Below are 24,519 nucleotides of genomic sequence, written 5' to 3' on the forward strand. Positions count from 1 at the left end.
CAAGCTAGTCTGTGAAACTCGAGAACACAACATACAAAACTTGTTACAGGGAAGATATCCTGAGAACACAAACTCAAATTTGTGTTTTTCCGAGCTCAGGAACAGTTGCGCTAAGGGGACTTCAGATTCACAGTGCATGGCATACAACTGCACCACAGTGTAGTGATCCTAGCTTGAGAGCCAAGGTAGAACTGGAGACCAAGAAGAGTATTTGGGAAACCATGATAGAATTCGGCAGCATACTCAATTTATTGAACGAACGCAATTGCAACATGAAACAACACAACCAGAACATGTAGGGTCTGGCATGGATATCCAGCAACGTCTACACAAAGTGCAACGTGGGAAACTATGGTGATGTGGCGAATAAAGTATGAAGGAAGGCATTTCTATTGTGAGTAAAGACCTGAAGATTAAAGAGTTTATGGTGTGTTTCGGAACACAGCATAATACTCACAGCAGGAGGCTTTGGGGTCCCTGAGAACAAGCTATAAGCAATAAAACTCATTGTATGAAATATAGCAGAGTTAAAAAAAAAAAAAGAGTACATGTAATGAAGTCAAGATTCACTAAGCAATTTGCGATTGAAAATGTATGTTTTGAGGCCTAGGAGTCCTAAGCCCTGCCGTTTGCACTCAAAGTTGGCCCAACAATACGATATCTATTTACTCACTCATATTACCCCACAACAGTGCGATATTCAATCCCACTTAAGGGGTGGGTGAGGGGGTGGGGGTGGGACAGCTAAAAGCATGTTTAACGTAAGTTTGTGAACGACTGCCAACATATACATTTGTGGCCATCCACAAACTTCTCCCAAAATTTCCCCACCCTAGAATTGGTCAGAGATGTACCCCAGGGAAAGCCTGGAGCAAGTTCTTGTGTACGTAGGAAAGAATTGAACACATCCAAACTTCCTAAGCCTGTAGGGAAAAGGGAGGGAGGGTCTCTCGGAAAAGAAAATCAATTTCCCAGTGGAGAAAAAGTTAGGAGATGCTCATCTCCACAAGCACTGGAATTGTTTACATACATACTCCAGGAGCATCCTGTGAAAATAATCAAAATTCCATAAATGAGTCCAGGATTTTTTTTTAGAACAGTCTATTGTTTTACAGCACCCACAGTAAACACGTGGCGTTAATAAATCGTACATACAACTTGGAAAATCGTGTACATTTTAATGTATATCTTGCAGTAGCAACAAAGGATTCCTGCCTCTCAACTATTATATGGAACTAAATTGGCAACCCACGTTCGTGTGCAGGAGGCAGATGGATCTCACTTGACAAATTAGAAAGGAAGACTTGCTGTAACCCAGACAAGATACAGTGGGTTACTGGCTATACAGAAGACCCTTCCTCCCCATACAGGAGACCCACTCCCAGTCTCCAAACAGCTTCTTGAATCTTCAGGTTCATAGCATTTTATTGAAAGAGAAAATAAATATAGATGAGACATTTAAAGGAAACATAACGTGTATTTGTAAAGCGCTCGTTCACCCGAAGGCATCTTGGCGCTGAACAGATGTTTATTGTTACCCAACTCAATGGTACTCATTTTATCGACCTTAGAACTTGGATGAAAAGCAGAGTGGACCCGCCGGAATTTAAACCTGTGACCATGAGTTCAAACACAGGGTCCTGCAGTGGATGCATTAGTTCACTAAGCCACCAGACCTGACCATGCCCACCCCCCATGCACAGTTACTTTTGAGACTTCTGCAAGAGATCACTGAACCAGCTCTCCTTGTACACTTACAAGAGTCGAAGGAGCCTTGACCAGAGACATACACTGGATCAATGGTTAACACCCCACTAGTGTCAGAAGTTCGCTGCATGCCCGGCTAGGTGCACCCAATTTACCCTTAGCCATGACCAAACCAAATTGGAGATACTGCTGTGTGGATGCAGACATTCTCAAACGCTGGACAGACTGCAAGATGTTGGGGTGTTTTCTGTCTATCAGTGTCCTTCCCTTCTTTATCAAGGGGTCCCTTCAGAATAAACAGGGTGCAGTGGGAAGACTGACATGGTGAGGTATGGAGGCCTCGGGCAGGAAAGATCAGGGTCCATCTCAGTGCTGAATTTGATCCGGTGGTTTCTGGTGCTCAGCACCGGCACTTCATTGTCAACACTAGCACTTATGAGAGCTTGCCACATGGTGGCATTGTAAATCTAAATAATTAATTCAATATACATTAAAAAAAAAAATACTAACATCTACTGCTGGAGTCATTTGTATTGCTTAAGGGGCCTGGAATCATCTGAATTGTCACACTTGTTTGGTGCAATGGTTAGTAGTTGTGGTAGTTCAGTCATTGGCGGTGCTGGCGGGGGCAATGGGTGGTGCAAGCTGCAGCAGCCTCCTGATTAGGGCCCTGGCTATTTATTAATTTATTTTTACAAATTAAGCACTGGGTTAACAGGTTGAGGGAGGCCCTCACTAGAGGGGCATAACAGACTGCAGGTGACTTGCATCAAAAATGTGTGGGACTGCACTCGGTGCAGGGCTATCTGTGGAAAGAAGCTTGCTGCTGGCCTTTGGAGCAATGTGGCCGGACATGAACATGCAAAGGTATACACCCACTTGCTCACACTAGTATACAGTCATGGGTACATTCACTCCTGCACAATCCTGACCCTAGACGTGGCGGAAAACTTCCTGAGCCTGCCCACACAGGCTCCATTCATACTCACCGAGTGACGTCTCAGGCCATTCATGCTGCAGGGGCTGCCTGACCTATGCCTTCAGTCACAGTATGTGAAGCACAGGGCGAGTCTTTGAGATGTAGGTCTGCTTTAACAAAAACAAACATCTTCATAGACGGGCAGGTTCCCATATGGGGGTGAAAGGTGGGATGTTGGGATTGAGGAGGTCCTGTAGATGTTGGGGCATACCAAGGAATAGGGAAGCCAAGGGTGGCACCACTTTCCACTCAGTAGCATAGCAAAGATGCCATAGGCCCTTTTGCAAGCAGGCAAAACGGCTAATTTGACTGCAGTTAGATTACTAAAATAAAGCAACTATTTGGGTTAATTTGGCCCTGTTGCAACTGCACCCACTATAATAGGCGCTATACTCCTGGTCTCACTAGTCTTCCCCCCCCCCCCCCCCCCCACCCAAGCTGGCTCCATCACTAGTGTCTTCCGCATCCTAAATGGGTTATCCATCAGACTCCTAGGAATTAAAATCCAGTGTGATATTGTTTTAGTGTGTACATTTTTCTGTTTAAGTCTAGGTGTCACAAATATTCGTCAGAAATCAAATTTGTTTTTAACTAAAATTGGGGCATTTTAACTATTCGTAGTAAGTTTAACTCCTGAATTTCCATATTTCGAGGTCTCCAGAAACCTCCGCAGTGTGCTGCAAACCTTGAGGCCCGGGATTTCACCACTAGTACGCACTTCAAAGGCGGTGTCTGGGTCTGAATAAAAGTAGGGACCATGTCAGTGGTGGGGAAATTGCTCGAAAAAGGGCAACTCTTGTTTGCTTTGAAACCTGCTTTAGGAAGGCTACAACTCAGTGCAGTGGATGCTTAACTCCTAGTGGGAGTAAAGACATATTAAGACTATCAAATTAACACAAGCGTGGCTGGAGACGTTACTTTTATGGACCAGCCCAGAATACATTTTGTTTCATCAAATAGAAGCTTCCTCAGTATACTGCACTGGGCCTCACATACGTGCAAATTTCACGCTACTCACTCACATCGTATAGTCATGCTTCTTTACTTCTGTACCAATGCATATTTTAGCATTTCACTGAATACCTCTGCAACTTATTCAGGTGTACCACATTGGACTTTGATTGCGCACTGTATAATCCAGTAAGATGCCATTCAGCATGACATTTTATCCTCCTGCACTACATGTTGCCACATCTTTCACCATCTCAAGTCAAACAATTGAGTCTATGGAAGTCGGCCTTCCTGGATCTCCTGTAGTTGACAGTTTTGATTTTCTGGATTTAAACTTTCATAAGTGACTAATTGAGCAGTGTTGACCACCTAGACTTCCTAAGGATAAGACTGCAACTAAAAGTACTGGAGTATTATCTAGAATTCCATCGTTCTGCTTTCAAGAACCAGAGAGGCTGATTTCTCCCACCTTCAGTTTCATTTAAAGACTCCTACAGGTTTCTACCGGATCTACCAGAAATATTAGGGAAAAGACATTCAAAAGCTGGGCAGACTGGAACAATTGTCAGGAGTGTCATTGGTTCGGTTCAGGGTTAATCAACTGCATTCTGAAAGTGATTAATGAATTAGTTCACAAGCACCTACCGTTGCAAAACGGGATTCCCACCCAATGTGAGCGACATGTCTGGAAAAAAAAAAAAAACATCAGCAAGTTAAAAGCAGAAACTTCTTTGACCAGTCATTTTATTGATAGTAGTATATGGAGAATAAGCACAAAGTTACTTTAGTGTGCGCAAAACCCCATAAACAAGATGTCCAGCAAGGGATTATGGTAGCACAGATGTAGAATCCTACACAACTGAAAACAATCGGATAAACTGTAGTTATATGACCTGTCTCGTTTCATAGACAAGCACACAAAAAAGGTTAGGCATTGATCAATTCAACATGTGGGATTTAATGGCTTCTGACGGTGTGGCCCTTCAGTTCTCAAGACCAATTTTATCTTTGGTAAAATAAATACGTTTTAATGCAATATTTACTTTATCTGTATGTTTTGGAAAAACTGGATTGGTCTTTGGTTTAGAACTGTATTTGGGATTAAGCCTAGCTGAAAATTTAGTTATGCTGGTGTAAACGTGTGTAATTTCTGGTATTACACGCAATTCTCGAAATGACAATAGGGTCATATTTAAACCAGATTAGTAAGAAATCCTTTCTCTGGAGCACAGGAACAATGTGAATGTCCCGAATGCAAGCAACTGTTTATAACACGTTTGACCAAAATGGATGCGATGGTGAAATATAATGCTGAATGCCAGGATCTGCACTTAGTGTAATGTTTAAGCTTTTGGCAATTGCACAAAAGGGATTTTAAAACACACTTTGCACCCCTACATTTTAGCGTGTAACATTCTACCTTTAAAAAACCTCTTTACGCTTTTCGTTAGGGTATATTTTCTTGAACTGCTAAGGTTTCTTCCAGTTGACTTCACTATCGTCACCTTTGAGTTCAATTAACCAGCATTACCAGTCTTCAGTGATTGACAACATTTCACAGATGACATCAGTAGTTTAATCTGTCAGTTACATTAGAGAACAAAACAAGTTAGTGAAGATGCAAGAAAATGCACCTGCATCAGGAGACGTTTTTCAGTCAATCTAAACAAATCCATAGGCATTTACCAGCCTCTGTTTATTTGTATTTTGAGGCGAATTTCCCCCTTTTAAAAAAAATAAAAAAGTAACAAACTGCTAAAAGTGGCTACGTAAAACGGCCCTTTAAGATCATGTGTGACCAAAAAAAGTCAGCCGTTAACTACTTGTAAAAGCCAAAGCATTTTAAGAACTGTAACATTAGGGACTTTTGGCTAGTTACAATCCTATATTTCACACCACTCTAGAGGTCGAGAGAAGTTTTAACCTCTTCTGCAACGTGGGGACACGTGCCAGGAAACTTCAACCTTTCTAAAGGCACGCAAAGTTGGACTCTGCAACATAAAAACATTTAAAGGAAAATTGAATCCCAGACAGCTAGCTATGATATCCCTACACAGAATGCACTGCCTATGAAGGGTGGGGGTAGGGGTGGTATCCATCGCCTTTGGCTTCAAAGATGAAACTTTGAAGGGTCTACAGGGGAAGAGGTGGTGACCTTGTTCTCAGAGCAGGGAAACATTGCCAAACAGTGGTAGCCCTCAAAGCCCTGAGCTGCAACTGGAAATGTTTCCTGCTACAACACTGGGCTCCCAAGACCACCCATACAACAAAATCTAATTTGCGCTTCCAACTTTCCAGAGCTTCCTAAGTTTTGAGGAAAAAAAAATAAAATAAAAAAAAATAAAAATAAAAATAAAAGCACAAAGTTGTATCATTGGGCTTTGAACCGTCATATGGTAGCCACATTTAATTTAAACAGTGCTGAAGGTCAAGGAGTCTGGCATCCATCAGTCAAACGTCTGATCATAATGTAGACTTACTCAGTGTTGCGAAAAGAGTTAATAGTATTAGTTAACAAGGGAAACCCAAGATCACTGAGACCTAGTGTAATAACTACATTATAGCAAAAGTCTCTAGTAATTGTCTGTACAATACAAATGACCCATTTTAAGGACCTTAAAATACACTGATCAGTGACTAATTTGAGCCAGTAGTTCCTGGTGCTCAGCAACGGCAGTAATTTGTCAGCACGGATAGTGACAGATGACAACAACAGTTTATTAACTCAATATACGTAAAAATGATTTGCTTGTCACCCAAGCCATTCTTACAGCTTCGTGGGCCTGGAATAGCCCAAAATGTCACACTTCTATAAGTGTGATGGTTAGTAATTATGTTGTTAGTATCAATGGCAGCATTGCACTGGTAATGTGTGGTGCAAGCTGCAGTGGCACTGACAAGAGCCCCGGTACTTTTTTTTTTTTTTTTTTTTTAACAAATTAAAGCAATGTAGGACAGTATATCCGGAATGGTCTTGATGGGCTGTGCTAATCTTGCTTTCTAATACTAGAGTAATAAAATCACTCCAAAAGGGGCAACAAGCATGTGTTTATGTACCCATCACTGGTATACGTTTAAAAAAAAAAAAAAAAAAAAAAAAAGAGAACACGTTACACAACTCTGCTTGCCCCTAAAAGCTGGGAGAGCAGAACTTGACATGCCTTTTTTTTTTTTTTTTTAAAGATTTTTAATGGAGTGGTCATAGCAAGCAGCACATCCAATGCAGCACTGAACCCCCTTCCTTCTTCCGGTAAGGTCCCCCACGTTCCTGGCTACGTCTTACAGCATTGAATACCAGTTTCTCCCTAGCTGTTCAAGGTTCTCCCTCCACCCCCTCACTACGATACATCTTGCCTCCATTATCGCCCTCATGCTGTCCACCTACGACTCCTCCATATCCAGGCCATCTGCTGTCTCAGTCCACAGGGCCCATACATCTTCTCTGTGTGGTAAACCATTAGCAAAGTACACCACCTTAGCTGCTCTCATAGGCCAATCCATGTTCGCCGACTATTCTGCCACTGTGGGAAAATTGGCTACCCCACAGTGCCAGATCCCATCCTTCCTGGCCACCATCAATGTCACGTTACTGAACTGAGTTTAGATCTATCCAGTGCCTTCTTCTCCCAGATACCCATCATCAATTGTGGGGTGAAAGTAACGGAACAATCCAGAACTGATGATATCCTGCCTTTCACCTTGTCCCAGTAGTCCAATAGTTTTTTATTTTTATAAAGGAGTGTGTACAGTATACCCTGTGCAACAACTTCTGCTGTACCATCCAGGAGCCCACCTGGATTGCTAGTGGGTACTGACCAGCTCCCCCCACGAGTTACCCTCCAGTCTCCCCAGGTTAAGCTACTATTTATTGAATAGGGCATCCATAAAATTTAAAAAAAAATAATGATCAGAGAGACAGATTTCCAGTACTTAATGTTTGTGTAATGGGGCCAACAGTACTTTCCACTGTAATGGAGTTTCCTCCTCGATACTGTGGAGAAGGTCCTTCCTCACAGGATGTGTTTCACCTGTTGACAGGAGAGATATTGATCCCTCCCCCCCAACAGTTCAAATTGGGCCTGAAGCTCAGGGAGCAGGCTACTTCCCCTACCTCCCTTCCAGATGTCCCCCACTTTAGAGATGCCCAATAGGTCCCATTTCCTGTGCCCCTCCACTTTCTTCAGGAGAGTGAGCGCTGCAGAGTCTCCAGTGTCACTCAGTCCTTCCAGCCCAGTGCTACTGTTGCTTCACCATATCGTAACCATCTGTGCTGTCTGGTTTGACAGTGAGTTGCACTTGCCCATCCCACACAGCCACTGATTTAGCCCTCAGGGTTCATAGCCCTTCTGTGTGCGTATATCAATGGCTCTTGCAGGGTCCTGTATGCCCAGTCATTTCTTGTAGCTATCCACCCAGTAGTACAACTTCATGTTAAGGATGGTGTGCCCCACTCCACACTCTCCCCACCCCCACGGTTTCCAGACAGGGCAATTCTCAGTGGGCATCCAAGAACTTGGGAAGGTAGATCATTTTGTAGAGGGCCACATAGCCTAGATCATAAACACAGCTATCTCCAGTGAGACTGCCCCTTTGTCATGTAAGCTGTGCCCCAGATTTTCCCAGAAAAAAAAAAAAAGACTTGTCTGCCAGATTACATAGATGCCCAGATACTTGAACCCAGTTTGTTCCCATCTTAGAAGGCAGCCCCACTCACTGGGTAGGGTCCATCCTATCATGGGGTAAGCAATGGGTTTAGTCCAATTTATTTGTATCCTGGCATACTTCAAACACAAAGGATGTGATGGACCCCGGTGAATCAAACACACCGGGTCTCCCATATACAGCAAACTCAGTGTGTTTAGCAAGATTACGTCTGCCCACTCATGGTCCCATTTTAAACCTCTGAGCAGGGGGAATCACCCCAGATCCAGAATGCCATGGGCTCAATCACAAGTGTGAACAGAAGCAGGAAAGTGATATCCCATGCCTGGTGCCATCACCAAGCCTAAATTCCCTCAACCATGCCCCATTCACATGGATCCATGACAGCCATTTCAGATACAGCACCCCAAGCCCATCTTCCACAGGTCTACCATTAAGTAGGTCAACTCCACTGAATCAAACACCTACTCAGCATCCAGTGAAAGGAGCACCAGAGGCTTGGCAATTTGATCTCATCCAGCCAAACCACCATCAAAGAATAGGTTTGGTTATTCTACAAGGCACAAAGTCAGACTAATCAGGGATGATTGTGTTTACCACCCTCATGAGTCTGGGTGCCATCACCTTGGCCAGGACATTTGTTTCCATGTTCAGCAGAGAAATAAGCCTGCAAGAAGCAATCTCCTGCTGCTTATCCCTCTTTGGGGATAAGGCCTATGTCTTCTTGCCTCAAATCCCTGGATAGGATCAAGTTCTGCAGGACTTCCTCAAACATCTTTCTTGGACACTATGAAAGATTTCACACTTTTATAGAATTCCAGAGGAAAGCCATTTGCGCCCCGTGCTTTCTGGCTCTTTGGTTGGGTTACTGCCTGGGAGATTTCTTCAGCCTTCATTCCCATTTTTACGGACCTGCTTGCTTCCTCCTCCAAATTGGAAACTGGGAGGTCTGTCACAAAATTCTCTACCTCTGGAAGGTTAGCTCCCTGTTTGGAGCCATAAACACTGCACAGGTGGTCTGTGAAGGCCTATGCAGTTTCTCACAGGGTCTCCACCCAATTGCCCCCGGGGGATGGCACTATGTATCCATCTTCGGTCCTCCTCCTTTCTGGCCAGCCAGGCCAGTAGCTTGCCCACTTCGTTTTCCAACCCCTACATTTTTCCCTGCTTCGTTCTGAAGGGCTGCCTTGCTTCTTGTTGGCAGAGACTCTGGCATTCCTCCCTGAGTGCCCCCTCATCTGTGGGGGGCGCAACACATTCCACTCCGCCAGAGAGTTTATCCTCCAACTTTCTGCATGATTAGTCCCTTTCTCTTTCCTCCCATTACATAGGCTGTTAGGTGCCCTCTCAGTACAGTCTTGTACACGTCCCACACCATAATGTTAGAGTTCACTGTCCCTTTATTTTCCTTAAATTAGTTTAGTGACTTACCTTATTACTTCCCTTTATAAGTCAGTTCCCACAGGTCCATTCTCCAGCCTCTATGAGGTCTGGCATTCCCATCTGGAGTGATGCCATTGGGATGCGGTCCAAGATGCTCCTGGGGAGGTATTCTGTGGTCCCAAAGTTTCCCACCACATGGTGCAGCACCAATTGGTAGTCCAATCTAGATATTGGTTGTATTGAGTTGAAAACGTATTGTCATCATTGATCAGTTTCGGGCCCTCCATAAGTCGGCCAGCCTGGTCACATCTAGGAAGTCACCCAACTGGGTGTTCACCCTCTGGGTGATCCCAGAACTGGTCACTTGGTCCATGTCCCCCATAAGGGTTCGGTTGAGGTTCTAACCCTCTTTCCCACCACTGGTAGCAGGGCTTCAGGTATATTTGTAATCCATTTGCTTAGCTTCACCAACCAGTCTCTCTGCAGTCCCGGGGGAGAAGTACCAGGAGGCCAACAACCCCATGCTGTTCCAGTTGCTCCTTTTGGCTGCGTAACAGCCCTGAGGGGTCCACCCACATGTTGGTAGCCTGCAAATGCAGAGTTTCTTTATACCATTACTCCCATTCCCCTCGACCCTCTGGAGAATCCAGAGTGGGCCACGAGCCAGTAATGTTCAGGTGCCAGAGGTGACATATCACTCTCAGGAAGGATTCCCCTTATTTATGCATTGCCACTGTTTAGTTCAGGTATATGTTTAGACTCAATCAATCAAAGGCATTTGTATAGCGCACTGCTCACCCGGAGGGTCTCAAGGCACTGGGGGGGGGGGGGGGGAACGCTACTGCTCGAACAGCCAGGTCTTGAGTTGCTTCCTGAAGGCGAGATGGTCTTGCGTTGTCCGGAGGTGGATGGGGAGGGAGTTCCATGTCTTGGCTGCCAGGTAGGAGAAGGGGGACGGTGGCGAGAGCAAGGCTGGCGGAGCGGAGCTGGCGGGTGGGCTTGTGGAAGGTCAGGCGGCTGTTGAGGAACTTGGGGCCCAGGTCGTGGAGGGCCTTGTGTGCGTGGGTGAGGAGTCGGAACGTGATTCTTTTGTTGACGGGGAGCCAGTGCAGGTCTCTCAGGTGTTCGGAGATGTGGCTGTGTCGGGGGATGTCCAGGATGAGTCGTGCTGAGGCGTTCTGGATCCGTTGGAGTTTCTTCTGGAGTTTGGCGGCGGTGCCGGCGTAGAGGGCGTTCCCGTAGTCCAGCCGACTGGTGACGAGGGCCTGGGTGACCGTCTTCCTGGTCTCGGTGGGGATCCACCGGAAGATCTTTCGAAGCATGCGCAGGGTGTTGAAGCATGAAGATGAGACGGCGTTGACTTGTCGGGTCATCGAGAGGGAGGAGTCCAGGACGAAGCCTAGGTTGCAAGCGTGGTCCGTTGGCTTGGGGGTGGCTCCCAGGGCGGGTGGCCACCAGGAGTCGTCCCAGGCGGATGGTGATGATCCCAGGATGAGGACCTCCGTCTTGTCTGAGTTCAGTTTCAGGCGGCTGTTCTTCATCCATTCGGCGACGTCTTTCATCCCTTCGTGTAGGCTGGCTCTGGCGGCGTCCGGGTCGCTGGTGAGGGAGAGGATCAGCTGGGTGTCGTCGGCGTAGGTGATGATCTTGAGGTTGTGTTGACGTGCGATGGTTGCGAGGGGGCTCATATAGACGTTGAAGAGGGTGGGGCTGAGCGATGACCCTTGTGGAACTCCGCAGATGACTTCGGTGGCCGCTGACCTGAACGGGGGGAGGCGGACTCTCTGGGTTCTTCCGGCGAGGAATGAGGTGATCCACTCCAGGGCCTTCTCCTGGATGCCGGTGTTGTTCAGGCGCTGTACCAGGGTGCGGTGGCAGACAGTGTCGAACGCTGCGGAGAGGTCCAGGAGGATGAGGGCCGCAGTTTCCCCATTGTCCATTAGGGATCTGATGTCGTCTGTGGCTGCGATGAGGGCGGTCTCCGTGCTGTGGTTGGCTCGGAAGCCGGATTGCGAGTGGTCGAGGGATCCGTTGGTCTCGAGGAAGGCAGCTAGCTGTCTGTTGACGGTCTTCTCGATGACTTTGGCAGGAAACGGGAGGAGCGAGATGGGGCGGTAGTTCTTGAGGTCGGAGGGGTCTGCAGTTGGTTTCTTCAGCAGGGCACTGATCTCGGCGTGTTTCCAGCACTCCGGGAAGGTGGCGGTGTTGAAGGAGGCGTTGACGATGTCACGGAGGTGGGGTGCGATGATGTGGTCGGCCGTGTTGAAGATGTGGTGTGGGCAGGGGTCCGTAGGGGATCCGGAGTGGATGGTGTTCATTGTGCGTGTTGTGTCTTCGGTGCTGACTGGGGTCCAGGTGCGGAGGGTGGAGGTGGGGGGCATCGGTTCGGTGGTGGGGTTTGTGGTTGGTGGGCCGAAGCTGTTGTGAATGTTGGCGATCTTGTCGTGGAAGAAGGCTGCGAGGGAGTCGCAGAGGTCTTGCGAGGGAGTGATGTCATTGTTTCCGGCGTCGGGGTTGGAGAGCTCTTTGACGATGTTGAAGAGTTCCTTGCTGTTGTGGGTGTTGTTGTCCAGTCGTTCCTTGAAGGCTGTCTTCTTTGTGGCGCGGATCAGTTGGTGGTGTTTGCGGGTGGCGTGTTTGAGGGCCGTCATGTTGTCTGTGGTCTGGTTGGTGCGCCAGGTGTTCTCCAGGGAGCGGCAGTTCTTCTTGGAGGTGATGAGCTCGTCGGTGAACCAGGAGGCTTTCTTGCTGCTGCGTCTGCTGGGGGGGGTTCTTCTTCAGTGGTGCGAGGGCGTCTGCGCAGTTGGTGATCCACTGTGTGAGGTTGTTGGCGGCTTCGTTGGGGTCCGTTGAGCTGGTGGGGGGGTTCTGGCTGAGGAAGGTGGTGAGCTGGTTGCCGGTGATCTTGTTCCAGCTTTGCCCCACCCTTCAGCGACCATGGCCCATGTTTCCTTGCCACTTGTACAACAACTGGGCTACAATTGCCCTTGGCTGGGCCCCAGGTGCTGGAGGAAGGCCAGGATCCCCATCCACCCTTCCTGCTTCAAACCAGTTGAATGTTCTCTGCTCCAGCACCAACAAGGGCAGCCCGGGAAACAGCTTCTGCATGGGCCCTGGGCCCTCTGCAGGACTCCCACCAGGCATATGTTGGTGCAGAGGGAGCGCCACTCAGCATCATCTAGCTTACTCTCCAGGTCTGCCACAGCCTTTACCAGCACCTTGATGTGTGTTCCTCCTCCTTTATTGCTGTTTGTAGTAGCAGGGATAACAGATTCCATTTCAGTCACCCTGTCCGCCGGTTTGCAGTGATCTGCTCTCAGCAAGCAGAAATCTTGGGCTACAGGGTCTCATGTTCCAGGGCAGACTTTCTCATATCAATCAATAATTTATAAAGCGCGCTATGTACCCGTTAGTATCACCATCAGTATTGTTTGTGTGCCCCCAAAGGACCAGCTCCACTCTGCCACAAGTAAGGCCTTTATCTCCTCTGCCCAGTTCAGGGTTCACTGGGCGAGACACCTTTGCAACCTTTGACCACATTTTGAGGTCACACCATGGGTTACCAGCCAAATATTAACTGGTCCACCCTGATCTATAACATTCTGTGGCACTCCGTGAACAAATGAGGTCCCCACCCCCAGTTGCAACTGCCTCACTGTTGCCTCTCTGCTACCCTCTGCGGCAGGGGGTAGCAGAGAAAGATTAGGGATGTCAAGAGAAGGAAACTGAGCACCACCTTAAATTAGTTTAGTGACTTACCTTATTACGTCCCTTTATAAGTCAGTTCCCACAGGTCCACAGAGCACCGCCTTGACCATTAAATGCTAAATAGATACAAAATCAGAAGTGGCTTCTGAAATTTAAAAGTAGTTGGTGTAATGCATGCCCTGAATTATGTCAATAATGCCATGGAAAAAAAAAATCAAAAAAAAAAAATCTGAAGGTTTGAGCAGGAGCAGCTCACTGCAAGGTGAAGGGGCAGGGCAGTGTGTGGGGGAAGGGGTGGGGTTAAAAAAATTAAAAAATAAAAATTAAAATAAAAAAAAATTAAAATAAAAATTAACCTTCTCCGCCGCGCACCGCTCCTCTGTGCCTCGTCAACTGCAGGCACAGGCTCCCAGCCTGCCCTCTACCAATCAGGACGCTGCTCAGAACTCCCCCGCCCCCATGGAGGAGCCGCCCCTGCGTTTGAAAGAAATTCCTGAGGGGTATTCTTGAAATATTCCAATACTTTAGAGTTTGCTCTCCATGTTTTTGCAGCTAGCAGGAATAACTTGCTTCAACTCCAGAACTGAAGGTTACAACAATGTACGCACCAACTAGGACTAATTTTGCTACTAAAAGGACTTGTTGAAAATGGAGGACCAGCATGAACTTCTTTTAAAAGTAAGTGGGCCTGAGCAGGAAACTACAGTTAAACTAGTCTACTGCCAGGAAACTCGCTTCAGTAATCACTGGGTTTACCTTGTGCGTTTCATTTCTCATTTAGCTGCTTAAAAATAAAATATAAATAAGTAGCTGCCTTAAGCAACATAGGACTGTTAAAGAACAGCTGATCAATGGAGAGGACTTCTTTGTTGAAGGATGAAGAATAAAAAGGAATTGTGGTGCAGACTAATTTTACGACGGTCTGACAGAAGTATCTTCAAACACGGTTGACTTTCTAGCAAAATAAAAGCAACATCCTCTCGGGTCAGCCATCTCGCATAAATGTTTTCCATGATATTCCTGACGTCCGGGGGTGCAGGTTCCTTTAATAATAATCCCTACAGCAGTCAGGATTTCCCGTGGCAAAGGTAGGGGGCAATATGCCCCTGGCCTGCAGTTCTTCAGGGCCTCACTTGTGCAGTAAAATTAATTTATCGCTTTTAAAGCCACTGCCTCCATTATTGAAGAGCTAGCTGAGCATGGCGATACCACTATATGCCTCGATGCTAGTATTGCTATGTTCTTTCCTTGGAGGATTTTTTTATTTTTATTTCAATAAGCAGTGTGACCCGGTCCTCGCACAACTAACAGTGCTGGCTTCAGGCCGGTTTCCAAAAGAAGTAAGGCTGATACTACTGCGGCATCAAAGGCAGCTGTGGTGCTGTGGCACTGGGCGTGTGAATGAAGGTGGCAATAAGAAACGCACCAGGGCACAGGAGCCATCTGGCCCCCATTATATTAACACCACTGTTCCTTTCCACAAGAAGACAGGGAATTTGGCACATTTTCTGGACAGTGCCCCTATTCAAGTCAGAATATATTAAACGCATCATTAGAAAACAAATACAAAAGAAAATGGAGTAAGCTGTGCGGTGTTGGGGATCTCCCTGCATCACCTTATCGTGCAAAACCTATTGTGACCTTATCACGTGTAAGGTCTTGCCTAACGACATTGCCCTGATCTTTCTTCAGAGTCAAATGCACCTGCTACCGCTGAAGGACAGGTTAAGGGTTCGCCTTATACTTCGAAGCGCGTATGCTCAAGGATTAGCGGGGGTTATACGATTGGCTACCTCAATCTTAAAGAGTGAGGAAAACACTAAGATAATTTCTGAAGAAAACTTTTTTTTTTTTTAGATAATAGCAAGCCCAAATTTGCCTTTTGTAAGAATTTTTCTACTGCCCCGGAGATGCTGGAGCTAGATCGCAGCCAAGTTCTAGAACTCTCCCCATTGCTCTTGAGGGTGACTTTGAAGAGTGCAACGTGGGCCTTGAGCTTCCGCCAAGACTTGGGGTGCTGTAAAAAAAAAAAAAAAAAAAGAAGTTTTTTTGCAAATATAGTTAACACTCTAGTAATAAAAAAAACACAACCGTACTTCACTTGGAACATCCCTCATAGAGTTAGGCGCTTTTGGACGCTGCCCCGACAGGAATTGCTCCCTTTGAATACACTATTGGCAAAATGGTACGGTACTGCAAAAGAGTAACTTCTGTCTGGCGGATTCCCAAGATTTACACCATCTATTATTTGTCTGCCCTTCTCTTGCCTCATTTCGGCGTAAATGGCTAGATTCAATTAGTCTTCAGTTTTCTCTATTGTCAGTGCCCGAGTTTCTCCAAGCCCTGTTTGATCCTCCGAATGAAAGTTTTGGTTTTAAAATATATATATATATATTTTTTTTTTATTGTTTTAAGCTTATTTTAAGAAACTTTCGTTGTAAGGCATGTCAGGTGGCATAGGATTTTGATGCAACATCTCACTATTTTTCATTTATCTCACCTTTTGGTACTCGATTGGATGTAAAGTGTAAATTGCAGATCTGACCTTCTGCTCACCAATATTGTAAATTTTATGTGGTTCTCAGCTAGATGTAAATGGTAAATGTGATTTTTCTGCTTTCTTCTTTTATGTGGACCTCAGTCCAGTTCCAAATCATAAATAAAATAAATTGTAATTGTTATACCTCACCCCTCTTCCGACTCTTCTTCTCAAGTATGAGGTTTTGGTTAGGGGATAAAGGCTGGAGCAACCTCGAATGATAGGGGCCTTTTTTTTCACCACTTTGGCAATACAATATACTCACTTTTTGTCAGACTATTGCTCCCTTCAACCTCATTTCTTGCTCCCCACTAACCAAGCATGTTGTGCCAAAAAACGATTTCACAAAATGCTATTTTAGGCCACCGCTTACTTGTAGTCTCCATGAGACCCATCTCTCATGTAGTGTCCAAAATGTACAATCATGCAACGAAATGTAAGGCTTATAGGACAGGCATCTGATCGTGCACTGAAGAGCTCCTGCAGGTTGCCAGGGATTACAAGGTCAATGTCGATCCTTCAATGTACTCCATCTGAAAGACAGTTCATCTTAAAACTGGTCACTTACTTGAAGTCACAAGGAGCTCCAATATCCTCTTTGCTGATCTTGGACCCACCAGCTCTTCCGTCAAACAAAAGTGTTCCTGCCCAAGACCCAGACTGAAGGTTTCCTCCAGGAAGGGACACATTTTTGTCCTGAGTCATAGAATTATCAGGCAATTGAGAAGAGGTTTGAAACATTGAACCTAGAATAGAAACAAGAGATCTTGGTAACTAGATCCACCTAAAACAGCAATTTCTATCATACTACCTTCTGATTCACATTTTGAAGTAGCCCATTTACGGATATTAAACAGCATCAGGCTTTCAAGCTACTAGGACCAACTCCTGCCAGACTTTACTCTGTGTCGACCACATTTTCAATCACCGCCTTATGAAGGAAGCCATCCGATTCTATTCAAACCCAGTACTAGCAGCATTTCAACAGCTCAGTTTGGATGACCAGCACTAGGGTACTCAATTACTGATGTTCATTAACCTTTTATCAGGCTTCCACAACAAACTTGTGAGCTGCCGGTAGCTCTCCGACTACCTGGATGTTGCTCCCTATGTTCAGCCCAGTCTCCCCATTTAGAGGCTTTTGCTTGGTAGACTTCACATGGATACCAACATTGAAAAGCATATTCGAAATGAAAATGTGTGTATTTTCAGAACTCTTAAACTTCTGTTCTGAGAAAAAAACTTTTGAATTTCCAAAGTATAATTAAAGCTGATATTTGAGTGATAAAACGTGAAGCTCGGGAAGCTATTACTCTTATAGTAAGTTTGGTGACAGGGGCTTTGCAATGAGGGCTGTTTTGTATTACCCATATGTGGCATACTAAATAGATATCTTTGCCACATACACTAACGTGATCACCAATGGCAGTCTTATATAGGGTAGTCACTAAGTTAATCTCACCTTATGTGGTCACTTTGCAACACTGATATTAGTAGCTTGACATGATTCTCATTGAACATTAGTAGCTCTTATTACAGAAAAGGTTGGAGACCTCTGCTTCCCTTCAGATAAAGTCACTTTAATGTGTAGCTTAGCTGCACAGTCGGTCATTGAGTATAATGTAGTACAATGGGTTAGTCACTGGGAGGGCGCTGGTAGCAGGCACTTATTGGCAAATTCCTACCAAATGTTTACTTTGCTGGATGTCTTTCCAAGTCAGTCATGTATGTAGGGTACACATTTATTAGAAGGTATAGCAGTTGTCATAAAGGCATGCAAAAAGCTATTCTAACCAGAATATCACCCAAATGGGCAACATCAATTATTTTGACTACTCTGTGTTCAAAAGATGTTGGGAAACATCAGTAATGCCCAGAATAGGGAGAAAGGGGGTAGCTGTACCAGAGTAAGGTAGTGTGGCAAGAAGTAGCTTAAGGTTGCATAGAGTGTGGTACTGAGGGCAAGCAGAGGAAAGCAGGACCCCAAGCACAGGGTGTGTAGGTGGGAGTGACTCATTGAAAGAAGGATTCTGGCAAACTGAGAGAACAAAATTAAATCTCAAAAACAATCTCACTTGATTCAATTAGCACTTTTTAGGGTCGAGTCTGTGTAGCATGCGCTTGCGAGACGCTGTAGTAGTCAGAAGAGAGCTCGGAGCCCCGCCCATGTCAGTGTCTCTCATTGGCTCGTGGGCTTGCCTTTTAAAAATCGGCTTGCTTTCAGTAGTGGAAGGCATGCATATGTCATGCCTTTTCCGGTGGTTAGCCCTCCTCGAGCGCAGCGATCAAGTACTGAAAACATACGAGGCTCGCTGTTTTCCGTCTGGTTTGTGGACTACCTTTTCTGTTTTTTCACAGCATGATCTCGCTGGTTTAGCAGCACGATCGGGCTAGTTTTTTCTGTCCATTTAATGAGGCAAGAAAAGTCTGGTTGGGAGTTTACAACTGCTGATAGCTCTAACTCTGAGAAATGTGAGACCCGTTGCATTGCAAATGCTGGTTTGTATTGGTGTCTAAAACAAAGGCCTTTCGGGGTACTAGAGTTATGAAGTGGAGTCAAACTGTTCGTTTCTTCAAGGATTAACTGAAATTGGTCTGTCACATCATAGAACATTGGAAAAGTGAAGTGCATTGACAATATTCAACATGTCCCTTCCATTTGAGAAGCATACATTAGCAAAGCCAATAGGTCTTGCCTTTAAAACATGGTGCGGAGCTTCTGGCTCTACCAATGCTATTTTACTTTGGAAATACCAAGAATAAGGCTCTGCTCCCCATGTCATCAGGCAGCTCTTCACATGGAACGCAATATGTCTTTTACGTATACACATATATACATATACACACACACACACACACTCATATGACTACGCATTCTTTGTAGTTGCTGCTTTACATCCTAGTGGATTCAATGCTCACAGGTGCCACTATCATTTCATTAAAAAGTCAGCTAATGATTAAGTTTACTGAGTTGAGTGGTTAGAAGTGGTGTGGGGGGGTGTGGCTGGAGGTCACACAAGAAGGCCGCTGCTCTTTAGAGCTCCGTGAGGCTTCAGCACTTCCTGGAAGGAGGAGATGTTTTCACTTCAAAATGGTTAATTTCTTCAGCATTTTTGAGCACTGGAGCTCTGCCGCTGCATAAATATGCCTTTATCTTACAGAGACATGGAGTTTTGAAGTCATTTCAGAGACTTCATGTGAGGGCCTGAGGTAATTATCTGCGTCATTTGCTTTCACTCCATAAGCTTCTGCACAAACCTAAACTTTCACAGAGATGTTTCTATTTGACTTAACTGCTTGCCCGGATGTCATTCTACAAGTCTAATTTCCTCTGCAATGGAATGTTTATTACCTTCTGACCTCTCTTCAAAACACATTTAGCTGAGGTTTTCAACTTTCAGTATTCCTGGCAGCTCTTGTCGTCAAGGAGCTCCTTTAAATTGCTCTTCATAACATGGTAAATTCTTGTGGTATTCTGTCATGCCTATTCTGAGAGAATAATTTAGGATTTTTTATATATATATATATATATATATATATATATATATATATATATATATATATATATATATATATATATATATTTTGCTCTGTCGTTGGAAACTTCTCGCAGCAGCTTCTCATCGTAATATAATTTCATCATCACCTCCACATTACTGGCTTCCTATTAACAAATTGCTGCTGGCTTTTATTGGGAGACCACATAATTCTCAGAGCAGCCAATCATCCTCTTCCTCCAAGTCTAATAATCCTCTTCAAGTGGTGCGCACACAACAAAATCTTCTCTACCATCAGCTTTAAAAATGGATAGTGCTACAGACTTTTTAAAGGATAGCGCCTTTTCATCTCATGCTGCTGGCGCAATTGCGAAAAAACCATCTAACACCTACGTCAAGCACCCCCCAAAAAAGACCTTGATCCTCCCTCAAAAATCACCTACACATCTTACTCTAGATGAAGTCATGGAGGAATTGCGTGCATTAAAGCCCTTCATGATGGACACTAATGCCTCTTTGCAACGTATTGAGGAGCAATGGTCCCAACACGAACAACAAATTTGTACTCTGGAAGAGAGAGTCAGTAACCTTGACGATTGAACACTGTCAGTCCTCAGATCTCCAAGGACATAGCCCAACTTAAAAGGCTTATTGAAAACTTAGAAAATAGAAATAGGAGAAATAATCTTCGCCTTTTTGGGATTCCAGAAGGTTCGGAAGGCTAACATGATTGCATTCCTTCAAACAGCAATACCTTCAATTCTTCGCTTGCCTTCTACTTCTCCCCTCTCTATCCAACAGGCACATCATTTAGGTCCACATACTTCAACTGGCCCTTGTGCACATCCTAGAGGCATTATTATTCTCTTTCTCCAATTTACTGACTTGATGCAAATACACTCTGAAGCCAAAAAAAATGGGCTCTCTGCTATGGTCCGGTCATAAAGTGTTTTTCACACAAGACTTCTCGCCTGCTACAGCTGCACATCGCAAACAGTTTTTGGACTTACACCCACAACTCAAATCCTTGAATATGCCATATGGTCTTCACCCATGCCTTTTCAAAATAACATTCAAGGACAAATCTTACTCGTTTGAGGAACCTTTGGCACTACAAACTTATTAACCAACACAAAACAGAAGCAATGGAACTAGGAGCATCTGCAATTACTTTAAGATATAACTTAATTTGTCTTTAATATCCTTTTTTCCTGGACAGCTTAATAGTAATGGTTATGTTTAGTATTTATATCCATGGCTTTCGTTCTCTGTATTTTTTTTTCTCCCCTTTTAGATAGTGTTCTTTGTGCAATCCTCATGTTCCTTTCCCAACCGTATCCCTTTCTCACCATCCAAATTGTTCTCCTACACGTTCCACTGGTAAGGTTTGATTTTTATTGTTCTTCATGTCACACTTGAACTGTAGGTATTACGTTATTTGGTCTCCTGAATGGTACATTCTCGTTTGTATATTTTTGTTTTCTTCCATGAAACTCTCCTTCATATGTTTTAATATCTAATACTTTTCTTGTGCTGGAGCCACTCTTGTCCGTCTTTTCAGGTTCTTAGCTGTCCCTCTACCTTTCAGGGTATTTACTTTCTATCTTGTCTTCTTTAGCTTTCATGGACATCAGGCCCTGTATTGCCACATCCCTGTATATACACAACTTCTAGAGGTCATCTTCCTCCTCTTCTTTACTATCTTGTTTCTTTCCCATTTCTTTGCTTTTGCAAAATTGATATGCCTAGTTTTTTCCTTGTTACAGCAGTTGTTTAATACTCCTTGTTATGCAACTTAGAACTGTTACTTGGAATGTTAAGGGGCTTAAACACCCCATTAAATGTCAGCGTGTCTTATCTCACCTATCTCGTTTGAAATGCCACATTGCTTTGTTGCTAGAGACTCACCTCAACGACGGAGGCAATTAAGCTTAAAAAAACAAAAAAAAAATAATAATAATGAGGGGGGACATTTTCTACTCCCCTTCCACCACAAACAAGAATGGGGTAATTATACTCTGTCATAAATCTCTCAAACCCACCATAATTTCACAGCATCAAGATACAGAAGGTCGCTGGGTACTTGTTACATTTACAATTGACAATATTTCTATTACTATCCTAAATATATACAGCCCCACACATCCAGATCCAACTTTTTGGAAGAATCTTTCACATATTGTCTCTGAACATGCCTCAAACATTTTACTAATAGGTGGTGACTGCAACCAGATCCATTTTTGGACAGACGTTCCACGTCACGTTTCATTCCACATGCCTCCCACAAAGCTTTTAAAAACTTTATTTTATAGCATTCTCTCCGATTCCTGGAGAATCGGCAATCCCGACCTCTTGGAATACTCTTTATTCTCCTACCCACCATTCCCATTCTAGGCTTGATTAGATCTTTGAGTAAAGGTTTATTACAACATATGGTCAACTCTGAAATCGGTGCTATTTTGATCTCAGATCATGCACCTATGATAACTGACCTTGATCTTTTTCTTAATGGTTCTAAAACATCTTCATGGAGGTATAACACTAATTTCTGATGCTACTTTTATCGCTTCCTACAGTAAGTTTATAGAAGAATACTGCCACATCCACGATAGTGATCAACTATCATTTAATTTTGTGTGGGATGCATTCAAAAAGCAGCCTCTAGGGGTTTCATCATAAGTTACGCTCACTCAAAAAAAAAAAAAAAAAGTCCAACAAAAATCTACTTCCATCCTTGAAAATATAAAGTCCCTAGAACATGAATACTATACTCCCAAAACTATTAAATCACATCTTGAAGCACTAGTCTCAGCTAAAATGGAATTTAACCAATATACCCCTGAACAAGCATGCAGCACCCTCCTGAAAATAAATGCCAGATATTATGGTGGTAACAATAAAGCTGGTTCTCTTCTAGCTCGCTATTTGAAACAAAGAAAAGAAAAAAACCACTATTAAATCTATCACAGATAATGGTGTTAAACACTTTAGAGATAAAGATATAGCATTGTGCTTCGCTTCTTACTATAAGGACCTGTACAGTCCCGAACACACACCAACAGTTGAATCTCTCAACCAATATTTCTCTAATCTCAAACCAAGAGATCCATTGCAGATTGACCTCATCTTTAGACCAACCCCTACAACTTACCTAACTATGTACAGCTTTATAATCTCTCCCTAAGGGTAAGGCTCCAGGCCCAGATGGCCTCACAGTAGAATTCTTTCTTCAGTTTGCCAAGTCTCTCTTCCCCAAACTCTTTCAATTACTTTATCACTTTATAATGTCAGGTCCTGCATCTGGCTCATTTACGGAGGCCATGATTGGTCTTATTCCCAAAAAAGATAATGATGTGACTCACTGTAAAAATTATAGACCCATATCTTTAATACTGATTGTAAACCATGCCAAAGTTTTAGCTCTCCGTTTACTCCCATATATACCTGACCTTATTGATTCTCATCAATCTGGTTTTATCCCTAATAGAAATGTAGCAGATAATTTCCGTACGTTTTTTAAATATCATCAACAAGGCATCTACTTAAGATTCTTCTGGCAGCTTTATCATTGGATGCGGAAAAGGCCTTCGATAGGGTCTACTGGGGTTTCTTGTTGAAGGCGTTGGAATGGCATGGACTAGGTACTAAATTCCGACATTTAGGGCCATATTTATACTTTTTGACGCAAAACTGCGCTAACGCAGTTTTGCGCCCAAAAAATTAGCGCCGGCTAACGCCATACTGAAGCACCATGCGGGCGCTGTATTTATTCAATGACGTTAGCCGGCGTTAGCCGCCGGCTCTGCCTGGTGTGCGTGAAAAAAATGACGTACACCAGGCAGCGCCGGCGTAGGGGAATATGGAGCTTGGGCGCCAAAAAATGGGGCAAGTCAGGCTGAGGCAAATTTTTCACCTCAACCCGATTTGCGCCATTTTTTCTGACTCCCAACCCCCATTGAAATGACTCCTGTCTCAGCAAAGACAGGGGTCATGCCCCCTTGCCCGATTGGCCATGCCCAGGGGACTTCTGTCCCCTGGGCATGGTCATTGGGCATATTGGCATGTAGGGGGGACACAAATCAGGCCCCCCTATGCCACAAAAAAAAAAAAAAAATAAAAAAAAAAAACTTACCTGAACTTACCTTCATGTCCCTGGGATGGGTCCCTCCATCCTTGGGTGTCCTCCTGGGGTGGGCAAGGGGTGTCCCTGGGGGCATGGGAGGGCACCTCTGGGCTCCTTCCGAGCCCACAGGTCCCTTAACGCCTGCCTTGTCCAGGTGCTAAAAAACGGCGCAAAAGCGGCTGGACGTCATTTTTTTTGACCCGCCCACTCCCGGGCGTGAGTTTTGCCCGGGAGTGTAAATACGGCGCACATGCCTCGGAGTCTTTTTAGACGGGAACGCCTACCTTGCATATCATTAACGCAAAGTAGGTGTCCACGCTAAAAAATTACGCAAACTCCATGGACTTTGGCGCTAGACGCGTCTAACGCCAAAGTATAAATATGGAGTTAGTTTTGCGTCGGAATTGCGTCAAAAAAAATGAAGCAATTCCGGCGCAAACAGAGTATAAATATGCCCCTTAGTATCCATTCTTTATTCCTCACCATGTTCCTCGGTTAAAACATGGTATCAGATCTTCCCCCCCCTCTTAAAAGGGGTACTCGTCAGGGATGCCCATTATCTCCTTTACTATTTATTTTGGCTCTTGAACCTTTTCTATACCAATTAAAAACATCTGAACAATTCACAGGGTTTCAAATTAATAATGCACACATCAAATTTATGGCATATGCTGATATTCTTTTGTTCACGTCTCACCTGGACACTTCTCTTCCTGCATGAGCTCAACTTCTATTCTGATGTATCTGGCTATAAACGTAAGAGACAAAACTGTGGTCTTACCACTTAATGCTCATTGCACTGGCTCTGCATTCCTTGATGCAGGATTATCTTGGAATTCTTCTAAGATTAAATGCCTGGGGGTATGGTACTGCACTACTCTCAAGGATACATTACAGACTAATTTAGAAATCTTATCTGCAAAGCTTTTAGATCTCACACAGAAATGGTCTGTTATATCTCACGTGGTGG

At 44.4% G+C, this 24,519-nt stretch overlaps 1 protein-coding gene across 1 annotated transcript in view; it reads right to left on the reverse strand.

The window, feature by feature from the left end:
* Positions 1-24,519, reverse strand: part of LOC138258589 (actin nucleation-promoting factor WASL-like) — a 120,407-nt gene that overhangs the window by 77,599 nt on the left and 18,289 nt on the right. Inside the window, exons 2-3 of the mRNA XM_069205951.1 lie at positions 16,498-16,675; positions 4,283-4,322 (exon numbers count right to left, since the gene is read on the reverse strand). Coding sequence (XP_069062052.1) covers positions 4,283-4,322; positions 16,498-16,675 — 218 coding nt within the window. The remainder of the gene's footprint in view (positions 1-4,282; positions 4,323-16,497; positions 16,676-24,519) is intronic.

Source organism: Pleurodeles waltl, chromosome 9 (genome assembly GCF_031143425.1).
Source record: "Pleurodeles waltl isolate 20211129_DDA chromosome 9, aPleWal1.hap1.20221129, whole genome shotgun sequence".
NCBI classification, from domain to species: Eukaryota; Metazoa; Chordata; class Amphibia; order Caudata; family Salamandridae; genus Pleurodeles; species Pleurodeles waltl.